The following is an 11,251-nucleotide window of genomic DNA, read 5'->3' as shown; positions in this document are numbered from 1 at the left end:
GTGGAAGCCATTTGAGTTACTGTGATCCCAGACCCCCTGTCATGTCACCATTACGGGCCCATGCGGTCCCGTTACGGACCATCCTACACACTAGTTAGTGGGGGTTTACAGAGCAGGATGACTAGGCGGTCATGTGATGGATAGTTATAAAAGCACTCCCGAGGCATAGATAGCAACGCAAACACCTTTCCACCTTTCCATTCTCAGTAGTCATCCCATAGTCTTCTCATCTCTTAGACCCCTACGTTTCGCCCGAGAAGGGGACGTAACGTGTTGTTGATATCCTGATCTTTTCAGATTCAATCGAGGAATACCGAAAACACCTTAAGCAAGTGTTATCACTCCTCTAGGAACAGCAATTATACGCCTCGCCTACTAAATGTACGCGCCACAGAAGAACTGGAGTACCGCAGGATGGTCCACATGATCACATTACAGTGCCCAGGTGGGAGAGCCCTGATTATACAGTTGGGAGTGAATCTAATTGCCTGGCAATATTATCCAATGAGATGGTTATGTTCTGATGGCACACTTAGTCGCCCGTACTGGCGGCCAAGTATATCTCCGGTCCGATATCGGCCTCGTTATCCTACCTCGAATAACTGCCCACTCTACGGAGAAAACATATAAGAGAGCCCATCAAACCTCTCGATAACCAGGAAAGAATTTACTAGGAACACCTCTTGAAATATTCTCACGTCTTGATTGACTATCATTTCCCTTGTTCCTAACTGACATTCGACGCCAAGACTACGACTTCTCCACTTCTCCATACTTGCACCTGTCATATACCATGGCGTCCAATACCGAGGTTCCTAAAGACCACTGGTCGGCCGAAGTATGTATTCCTCCCGGCGATACGTGTGTATCATAATTAACAAGCCTAGGCATACTCTGCCTCTGCATCCTTCGTGCACTCCGCGAAAATCACCGGAAAACTCCTCACCTCTCTGGACCCCAAGCCAACAGACAAGGTGCTTGATGTCGGTTGCGGCGATGGAAAATTCACGACGAACTTCCTGCCTGCCATAGAATCCGTCTTGGGCATTGACTCATCTGCGTCTATGATCGAGTCTGCCAACAAAGACTACGCAAGCCCCAAGGCTAGCTTCCGCGTTGTGGATTGCCGGTACCTGGAGAAAGAAACCTCCATTGTCAATGGATCATGGGATAAAGTGTATGTCTTTAATTATAATACATGGTTCACCATGCATGGAACTCGACCTCTAACAACCAGACAGGATCTCCAACGCAGCCCTCCACTGGATCTTACGTGATGAGTCGACGCGCATGTCAACTCTCCGCGCGATCTATGGCTGTCTGAAGCCTGGCGGCACATATGTATTCGAAATGGGCGGACATGGTAATGTTGCCGAGGTTAAGACGGCCCTTGTCTGCGCACTGGTGCAGCAGGGTATTCCTGTCAAACAAGCGAATGAGACAAGTCCTTGGTTCTTCCCATCTGATACCTGGATGAGGAATGCTCTTGAAGAGATCGGGTTCAAGGTCGAGAACGTCGAGCTAGAGTACCGCCCAACAAAACTCACCACTAACGCCAAGGGCGGTCTGGAGGGATGGGTTAGGCTGATGGGAGCCCAGTTCTTAGACGTGCTCCCCGAGGAAAAGCAGGATGCTGCAGTGCGCCAGGTTTGCGATGTGCTCCAGGACGTGATAACTCGTGGTGAAGATGGGAGCCAATGGCTGGGATATGTGCGACTCAGGGGTATTGCGAAAAAGATCTAATGATACAGATGATTTTTGTCGGAAAGGGTTCAATTAGCAGATTGCTGCTGCTTCCGTCGCTCAATGAGAACACCAAGAGGGATGTCTTCCTCATCATAGAATTCTGCTTCCTCGTCCACCCCAAAGTCGCGTAGTCGTTCTCCTTCAGCGTTTCGCCAAGACTCTTCGCCCTCTTCTGAATAACCCCCGGAGTCAGTTCCGGACTCATCGCTATCACTTTCAGCGTAGGCGCCTTTTTTGTACCGGTCGTGGAATGGTTTGCGACGCTGCACACCCGGACTTTGGAATCGCTTCATGTCTTCCTGTTTACGACGATTGAAGGCATCAATCTCGTCCTGAATACTTGCGTATGCAGACATACTAATGTTATCCGACCTTGTATTAACCGGCACCGGGATTCGATCTGGATCTGGAGGTGGCCATGATACACCAGGATCTAAAAAAGATCAGTAATTGAAAACCCACAATACTGACTCAACCACTCACCCTCAAAGTCATTGGTCTCGAATTCCCAGCCGGACCGGCGATCAGGTGATGCGGCCAGTGGCCAGAACCAGCTTATGACCTAGAAAGACATTAGCTTACGTGTTTGCGTGTCAATATTTGGACCATGAACAGGCATACTCACATTCGCGCTCCCGCCCATACTTTGCTTGATATTGGCCCAAATCCCAATATCGTATGGGTATTCCTGCTTTTTTATGTGAACTCGAATTCCCCCAGGGCCCTCAAGATACCCGCCCAGCACACGGGCTCGACGGACAAGAGTAGCATGTCTCTCGATTTCCCATGTTTCAATGGTGGTAGTGTTAGATCCAATCGCCCATAGACTCCTAAGCAGGAGGACAAAGAGGGCGAAAGTCGTGAAACTATTTACCACCAGCAGTATGAACAAGTGGATGAGCTGCCCCAATGTGGGGCCGAGATACTATTCAACATTAGTCGCATGAATGATAAAATGAAGTACCTGAATTACTTACGCTTGGCAGATGGCTGTTCTTCCATACAAATGATGCACGCTGCCAGAGAAGGGTTTCCAAATAGGACATGCCAACAGTTGCATAAAATAGAAAGCGCATGAAATGCGGGATGGTAAAATGTGAGACGCAGTTCGAGGTCCAGGGGCAATGATGATCCATTTTAGGAATGCATCTAGAAGAAGATCAGCAAAGATATCCACATCAGGCATTCCTCATCTAACCTTTTACAGGTCTTGCAGTGGTGAGCACGGGGCGGTTTGTAAGCTTCACATCTGCGACACCATCGCTGGCGACTAGCGAGTGCTTCACCTTCTTGCTCCTTGGGTTTCGGTCGCTCTTCAGCCTTGGGAAGTCGACCGGGATCTACAAAGCAGGTTCGATAATAGCATATCCAGATGCATAGAGCGAAGATATTGATCTTCCAAATTTCGTCCCTTTTGAGAGGCGCAGACTCGAAGTGCAGAAATAAGTACTGTGATGTGTAGGCGAGGAAGGCGATCAGCACACTGACGGCGGGAATTGCGAGCTTAGTGATTGAAAAGTCCTCGCCCAACATTTCGGCGTCTTCAGCCGTTTGAGTGAGCAAGGCTAAGAAGCTGCAGAGGCGTAAAGTTGGACGTTGTTTATTGAGGCTGTGACTATGATGACTAATGAGGCTGTATGTGCCTTCCTATTGGATATTATTGCCAGGCAGAACTTTAGTCATCCACCATTCCTTCGAAGGTTGTTGTATTCATCTAAGGTTGCATGTTTTAGATAAAATTGCTTCAACTTGCCTGTCATATTCAAAGTCGATAAAGTAATTAGTACTCAATTAGTGTATTCTCCATGGTATTCCTGGGGTGTTGAACTAGTATATCTTCTAAGTTCTAACCACATAGCAAGTACTAGTACAAAAATCAGACAAAATAGCAGGATAAAAACCATGCGAAGTACTAGTACAAAGGGTAGATAGAAATCAATATAAAAGACATCAAAAAAGCCATATAGTCTAAGATCAATGGCTGATCGTAGTATTGCGAATGAAATTCTAAGGTTAGCATATAGTTCGTCAAGGCGGTGATCGAGGCAGTAAGGTGGTATCTCTATGCCAGGCCTTGGCCTTCCTCTTCCCCTTCCCCTTCCCCTTCTGTCTTCGGGCTTTCCTCGTCCTCTTGCGGAATTCTTTGTAACCGAGAGAATAGCTCCAGTTCCATGCGCTGAGCCGGAACTGGGCCTTGGAGGATTTCTTTCATCATATCAGTGCCCGGGGGGAAAATCGTGCTCGCAGCTGGGCTCTCCAGCCCCCTTCATATTGGCAAGCACAGACTGACGGAAATGCCAACGAAGTAATTCATCTGCCATACGGTCAGGATTGTTCGGATTTCGGCACACGATATCCAGTACTCGACCATCGACGTTGAAGTTATTGGCACCAAAATCCGTGATCTTGTAGCAATCCTGAACATAGATTAGCAAACGATTCATCTACTTGAGGTATAGTCATTTACTTACATCTGGGTTAACGGAAACGAGAAAGCTATCAAATAGATGGTGCATTGTTGTCGTAACTAATAGCCCGTTCTGGACTGAGTGGATTGTGTGTCGTCCAGGACGCGTGATAAAACGGCTGAGATTACACCGGCGCCAAAGTCCCTCGTGCACCATAGGGAAGATGTGCGCCGCTTCGAAGCCGACCCAACACCTATCCTCACTTGCATATTTGTTGACTACTCCAGTCAACACGCATTTACCATCTCGCGCCCGCACAAAATGCCGAAAGGAGTTTTCTCGGCTGCTTTGGCTACCGGAGTAAACTCGTCGCACGCAGTCCTCTTCGGTCAGTTTGATGTCGCCTAATAAAGTTAGCCTGGTTCCTCATTACTTCATTATTTCAAAACAAAGACTCACCCCGAGGGCAAAAGATATCGTAGTCGCCTTCTACTAAGCGATCAGTGTTCATTGGCATCGGTTGCCCGGTCTCTCTAAAGCGAATTGAAATTATTCCATCGACGACGAGTAAGACATCCATCAGCATGTGGAAAAAATTAGCGTTTGTGATAGATCCATTTTGTCGGACACCCCCGAGATGAGCCCGTTGAACCGTTGTAAAAGTTCACATTCCGTCCACGAGAGCGAGACATCTTGGCAGTGGAGAGCAGTTGACAGGGGTAAAAGCGTAGAGTACGGAGTAGCCAGTCTTTCAAGAGCAAGTGACGTATAAATTCTGCAAACAATGCAAACAAAAGATGCCCCAAGTGTTGCGTCCCTGAAGGCCCGTTTCATCGGCGACATATACTTGCTCTTGCCGAAGATCGCGGTGGTTGATACGATAATCAATGACGGCTGACCTCAGGTCCAATTTTGGGATTGTTGTTCCACAAATTATGACTTCCTTTTAGGTCATCAACTTGCACAGTTTGACAGACTGTTCAAGACATGACAAGAAAAGCCAAGTAAATAGTACTTGAGTTTGCAAAAACAGCCTTCTTCAGCATGTTGATCACATTTGGAGGATTTGTTCTTTGCCCTACTCTGGCTGCTCACACACGGGAAATTATTGAGGTCTTTGTGGCCACACCCAAGGAGATGTTAAAGGTGGATAATGACCTACCGTCCATACCCCATTGGCAATATGCTGGCGTAGGAATATTGTAGGTGCTGAGAACTCCATACATCCATCCAGTTCAAGTCGTCGTGCAAATGTTAGGGTTTGGGCGAAGAGAATTGGGAAATGTGTTGCATGCGTGTGCCTCCATCCAGGGAACCTCAAGTTCGCCTCCACCTTGTGCTTATTTCCATAGCTCTTATAACATCGGGTGTCTTTAGATATGGATTTCCAAGACACTTGAATCTGCAAAGCAGGGATCAATTACCTCGCGAGTCTAGGCTTAGTCCAAGAGTTGCCCTATCGGGCCCTGTACACCGTGATTATCCCTGACCACTTCAGTCACGTCTCTTATCTGTTCTCTCCGCAGCTCCAAGAAAATCTGGCCAGCGGCGGAGAGGCCCTATAAATCGAAGATCGTGTAGCGGACTAGATGTGGTGTGGTGACGAGATTTGGGGAAAGTAAGAGACTGTCGGACCACTTCTCGTGCGTGAAATTTGCTAAGCGCTAGAAGGATATGTATAAGTAAATCATATATGAAGTGGTAGACATAAGGGTAAGAACCCTATGACATAGCTTACCGCTCATTTGGGCCGTTGACTCGCTGACACTACGTCTTCATCCAAGTTTAATGATCCGCGGTGTTGTCGCTGAACGACTTGTGTCACTTGTGAAGATATCACTTGCTGTAGCTGCAATTTCCGACTCTAGCGTCATGCACGCACTTGTGGATGATGCTCGTATGGACGGAAAGTGAAAGGATCCCAAGAAGGAATAAAGCTCGTGTTGGACCATTTTACGAGATATGGTTTCCTTCCCTTGCTTCGGTGAAGTCATCTCTAACACAGAGGGTGTAATCCACAGCACTTCGCCTCAAGGATATGAGACCGTCACTCTAGGAATGATTTTCTTCTTCGAGTATGGTGAATAGTTCATCTCCTGTCTCTTGCATATGCCTTTGTCGAGGAATTGTAACAGTGGACTGATCAGAGAAGTCTGAAAGGCGAGACGAGTGAAACTTTGATGAATTTGCCTATTGTGCCTCGTCGATGATTGTCGCAGAACACCCGCTCTAGAGTAGGCACCATGGGCGAGGGAATCCACCCGGGAATTGTTGGAGTTCGAGTATCATGCTGGCTGGCATTGATATAAAGTGATCGAGTTATGAGGTATCGTTCTCCCTTTGAAGCCCAGGATGAAGAGAATCAAAAGGTACGATGAAAAGTACTAGGCGGATACAAACTCGGAACCTAAAAACCTCCATGTTCCGAGCTTGAAAGAGTGAGGTAAGATATAGCGACCGGTGGACAACAAAACAGTTTCATTGAGCAGGCCTTTTGTCATTGAGAACCACATGACCCAGTAGTCTTTGAGAGGTCTCGTAGACGGCAGAAAAAGGCGGGAAAAGGCCTAATTTTTGAGATCATTGTTGATTAGTTAGCAATAATAAAATTCATGAGCTTCAGGAATAGACTATGCTTTGCGCGATAGGGAAGAGAAAGAAACGCAGAAGTGCAGGCCAATTTGTAGTTAGTAGCAGAGACAAGGAGAGTACTCCGTAGTCTGGCCTGAATAATAAGGCATTAAAGTAACGTGACCCAGGATGCCAAGACAATATCCCATCCTCCGCCGAGTCCACGTTCATCAACTATAAGCCATTGAAATTGTTCGCATGTATTTCTGGCCTTCGGTCACCTGGATGAGACAATTTGTGCATTTGGAGATGAACAACTAATACCAACAACTAATACCAGGCGTGCAGGATGGCAATTGAGGCTCTTCCCCAGAAGACAATCCGGGCGATTGGCTCCACATCTGCCATATCGGATCCCTGCTCTGTTGTCAAGGAACTTGTAGACAATGCCTTGGATGCTTCCGCTACGTCTTTACAGGTTGAAATTTCCCAAAACACCGTGGATGTCATACAACTCAAGGACAATGGCCACGGAATCTCTCCAGAGGACCAGCAAAAGGTCTGCAAACGAGCGTTTACCAGCAAGATTCAAAGTTTAGATGATCTCAAAAATGTCGGGGGCTCATCATTGGGATTTCGCGGTGAAGCACTTGCCAGTGTCGCAGAGATGTCTGGGCTTGTCACTGTCACCACTCGAGTTGAGTCCGAAGCTGCCGGACGATGTTTGAAGTATGGAAGAAACGGAGAGCTTACTGGGTATGCCGACCTCGCCAGATTTTTGGCCTCTGTGCCACTACTAACCTTTCATCGCAGAACACAACGGACATCACATCCTGTGGGCACAACTGTTCGTATCGCAGAATTTCTCAAGCATATACCTGTCCGCAGGCAGACTATCTTGAAGGGTGCTGCAAAAAGTTTTACGAGGATCAAGCAACTTCTCCAGGCCTACGCTATAGCTCAACCGTTGAAGAGGTTCTCATTCAAAGTCCTCAAGGCAAAAGGTGAAAATAGCAATTGGGTCTATGTGCCGAACGCAGACGCGTCGCTCTCGGACGCAGTTCTGAAGATAGCTGGCACGGAGGTGTTTTCTTCCTGTGTCTTGAAAGGAAAATCAGATCAGACAGGATATGAAGCGACGGCTTTTCTTCCGAAAAAAATACAATTGGGTAAGCTCATCTTGTTGAATATCCATTGATGATATGGTTACCAACCAAATTAGATACGGCGAAGATCAACAATGTAGGCCAATTCATCAGTGTGGACGGCCGCCCTCTGTCTAATAGCAGGGGTGTTGCCCACGAGATCGTCAAGGTTTTCAAGCAGCATGTCCGTGCCGTCTTAAAGGAGTCCAGTGATCCTTTCCTCTGTTTGCAAATTCGCTGTCCCCGAGGGACATACGACGTCAATATCGAGCCAGGGAAAGACAACATACTCTTTGAAGACCAAGATGTAGTCTTGGCCTTGGTAGAGAATATGTTTCGCGACCATTACGGAACGGAGACGAGAAATTCCACCCAAGGCAAAGAGGATTCCTGCAAACCTAATGAGAGCTCAGGAGGATTCGAACTTTTGCTGGCTAGGAAGCCAGCAGAGCTTGTCGCACGCCCTGGTGATCCTGACAACCCCTTTAGCTTAGCTATACCCTGCACACCCCTCTCACAGAATCCGCAAGCCCTTTCGCCTACGGTTCCTTCCAGCACCATCAGAAGTAAGAATCCTAGCTTCGTCAATCCGTGGTCTGTGTCCAGAATAAATGCTTCGTTTCAAACACCGCGTCGCGGAAACAATCTCAATGAAACAAGCCCCGTGGATCTATCTAGCGGTAGCCTGCAGGGGCCAGTCCAAAGGGGACGTGAACCGCGAATCGTCCAGCATTCGCCCAACTCAGCCCCGATAAGTCCTCTTTCTTCACGACTTGCATCTGGGTCGCCAGTGAAACGCCGCCGCCAGCATCCACAAGAATCGACCGAGTCCTCCCCTGAAACTAATCGTATTTCGAGCGCCCGACGCGCTCAGAGGGAACGTGATCGAGACCGGTATGGGAACGGCGCTCTAGACACTTGGTTTCAGAGAACAACACAAGTCTCGCTGCAGAAAAGCCCTGCTGAGGAAGCACCGACTCAAGAACCAGACTCACCGCTTTCTTTCCTTACCCAGCAACGATTCGGATTGCCCACGAACACTTTGCCAGATATTATGCATATCGATGGGCAGAATGATGGTTGTTCGGACAGTCCAGATCTGGAGAAAGCACTAGACTTCGAAAGGAGGAAGAAGGAAGCTATTCAGAACAGTCGGATGCGCGTCAGCAATAACGAGAAAACATTGAGTTCGCAGTCTGCTCCAGAATTTCATTCGCCTCATAAAAGTCGGTATCTTGCCGCAAAAGCTGCGTTAACTTCATCGCAAGCTTCGATCGGCGAGCCGGTCTCTGCGACAACGCTTTCCCCTCGTGATCCGCGAGCACACCTCATTCATCAGACAAGGGATAATTCTACCGACGAACCTTCCACGAAGGACGGAAAGGCCAGGAGACTACCCACCAGCCGACTTCCCTTCGAACGTATACCTGATGGCTCCGACCTTCATGATCTCGGTTTAACCTACTCGGTCGACTTGTCTTCCGGCTCGAACTTGTTCAAGTGCAATATACCAGAGAATCTATATACTGAGAGTGACAACGAAACTACAGCATTCTCGGCATCTGATCTTGAAACATGCGTGCCGTTCTGGAATGAACGGTTGATGCTCATCATGAAGCAAAAATACAAAAACAAGGATGAATCAAAGCCTTTGAATATGCACATTGATCTTGCCACCATTAATTCTCCACATCTGCAAACAGCCCAAAGCAATTGAGGCTAGCTATACCTACCCACTGAATACCTCTCCAAGGGTATTTTCTGACCGCCATACTCGAATACTTACTCCTAATATGTCTCATATTATCTATATCTTTAAAGTTACCTTATATTCTATAGATGGAATATCAGACCTTTATCATTCCTGGTTGCCATACAATCCCTGATTCTATGTCGAGAAGAGGCCCGAGTCATGCATGCACTATGCCATCGGGTCCACGGGTCACTTGTAACATCACGTATTAAGCAAGTGTGCAGAATGTTCCTGAATTGGAGTTTATTTGTCAACGTGTTTTAGGGAAAGAGTGCTTGCGTTGAAAAGATGCCTAATGACCATTAGTAACTGGCTCCTACAAAACTGTCTGTTAAATATTCCATGGCAACTAATATTCAGAGAGCGAACCACCCAGGGTTCTTATTCTCTCACCGCCTTGATTCCGTAATCTGCGAATATATTCATGGATCAAGCTTTACTAGCGTATTATCCCATCGCCAGCTCTTGGATTTTGGCATTATATCTCATCGTATATCTTCTTGCCATGAGATTCCGCACTTTCATCTGTGTGGTATCTTTCATCGTTCTGATAGCGCTTCCAGTGCATCGATACCGAACATCCATTATCAATGCTAGCCCCCTCATCATGACAACGCTCACCTCGGAAAAAGCACGTCTCCAGAAAGTGGCGGATCTCATGCTTGAGATATATGAAGAACTTTCCAGAATGCGCTATATTCAACGCGCAGGCATTAGGCGCGGGCCACACAACCTAACCCACCTGGAGGCTGCCTATGACGAACTCGGCCTGGACTCATCAATAAAATATCTCTACAGCATCCTACCATATATTGATCCGCTTGCTGCGGGGAAAGACGCTTTCTCTCAAATCGGCGAGTTTACCGATTTTAGAGATATCGAGCAAGCCGAACAAAGCCGCGACCCATTTTATGGGGATCCCTCAGATCCGAATTTCGAGGATGAAAATGGCCCGTATATTCAGCCCTGGGTCACACCATTGACCAGGCTGGGTAACCATGGCAGCGTCATTTTATATGATGCACGCCGACATGTCATTTGGATTATTGATCAGGAGAGCTGGGACACAACCGATCCCGCTCTTGAAGGTCATCCGACGAAAGAACCACAGTCGTTGAATCGGAATAGCTTTGAGCATATTCCACACAGAAATGCCGAGGTAGTTCTTCAGGATATCTTGCAATGGTATCACTCTTTGGAATGGATTCCAGGTAGTGGGGAGAACACCGGGCTGGAATGGGACGGGTCAATTTTTTCGTTAAGGGAGATGTACCTTGAAAATGGGTGGCCTGATGCGTTTGATGGAGATGCGTTTGAGGTGGCGCAAGCGAGGTCATCTTGTGTTTATATACTGCAGGAAGATGCAGATCATAGGCTAGAGGGAGAAAACCTGGTGCATGCGGAAATGGCATGCTTGCGGGGAAAGCTTGAGGATGCGCGCGCCGAAGTGGACGATTGGAAAACAAGGACTCAAAACGAAGAGGACTTAGAAGAGCTCGAAGAACTCAAAAAGATGCTTGTAGTATCTGAAGGAACTGTCGCTATTTATCAGAGAGCAGTTAAAGCAGCAGAAGCGGGTACAGGTTCTCAAGTTGCCAGTTAAATCGGCAATGTGGTTCATGAGCATC

The 11,251-nt window shown here is 47.5% G+C and overlaps 5 protein-coding genes across 5 annotated transcripts; 3 read left to right on the top strand and 2 right to left on the bottom strand.

Moving 5' to 3' along the window:
* Nucleotides 1–793: 793 nt before the first annotated feature.
* On the top strand, nt 794–1,743 carry N7518_003728 (class I SAM-dependent methyltransferase; the record flags this gene model as incomplete). The annotated part of the gene is made up of 3 exons (XM_057184655.1): nt 794–838; nt 888–1,177; nt 1,242–1,743. The coding sequence occupies 3 exons, from the start codon at nt 794–796 to the stop codon at nt 1,741–1,743; spliced, it is 837 nt and encodes a 278-aa protein (XP_057046105.1).
* Nucleotides 1,744–1,772: 29 nt separating this feature from the next.
* Nucleotides 1,773–3,279, bottom strand: pfa4 (putative palmitoyltransferase with autoacylation activity Pfa4; the record flags this gene model as incomplete). The annotated part of the gene is made up of 5 exons (XM_057184654.1): nt 1,773–2,179; nt 2,230–2,308; nt 2,372–2,671; nt 2,724–2,895; nt 2,945–3,279. The coding sequence occupies 5 exons, from the start codon at nt 3,277–3,279 to the stop codon at nt 1,773–1,775; spliced, it is 1,293 nt and encodes a 430-aa protein (XP_057046104.1).
* Nucleotides 3,280–3,808: 529 nt separating this feature from the next.
* Nucleotides 3,809–4,665, bottom strand: N7518_003726 (HNH endonuclease signature motif containing protein; the record flags this gene model as incomplete). The annotated part of the gene is made up of 4 exons (XM_057184653.1): nt 3,809–3,993; nt 4,070–4,163; nt 4,218–4,558; nt 4,614–4,665. 4 exons carry the CDS (start codon nt 4,663–4,665, stop codon nt 3,809–3,811), a joined length of 672 nt encoding a protein of 223 aa, XP_057046103.1.
* A 2,409-nt stretch (nt 4,666–7,074) lies between these two features.
* N7518_003725 (putative DNA mismatch repair protein) lies at nt 7,075–9,587 on the top strand (the record flags this gene model as incomplete). The annotated part of the gene is made up of 3 exons (XM_057184652.1): nt 7,075–7,481; nt 7,539–7,894; nt 7,948–9,587. 3 exons carry the CDS (start codon nt 7,075–7,077, stop codon nt 9,585–9,587), a joined length of 2,403 nt encoding a protein of 800 aa, XP_057046102.1.
* A 643-nt stretch (nt 9,588–10,230) lies between these two features.
* N7518_003724 (uncharacterized protein) lies at nt 10,231–11,226 on the top strand (the record flags this gene model as incomplete). The annotated part of the gene is made up of 1 exon (XM_057184651.1): nt 10,231–11,226. One exon carries the CDS (start codon nt 10,231–10,233, stop codon nt 11,224–11,226), a length of 996 nt encoding a protein of 331 aa, XP_057046101.1.
* Between the last annotated feature and the right edge of the window lie 25 nt (nt 11,227–11,251).

The sequence above is a fragment of the Penicillium psychrosexuale genome (genome assembly GCF_028828465.1).
Source record: "Penicillium psychrosexuale strain IBT 29551 chromosome Unknown utg000002l, whole genome shotgun sequence".
In the NCBI taxonomy this organism is placed as follows: domain Eukaryota; kingdom Fungi; phylum Ascomycota; class Eurotiomycetes; order Eurotiales; family Aspergillaceae; genus Penicillium; species Penicillium psychrosexuale.
This window is presented reverse-complemented; position numbering and strand designations above follow the sequence as displayed.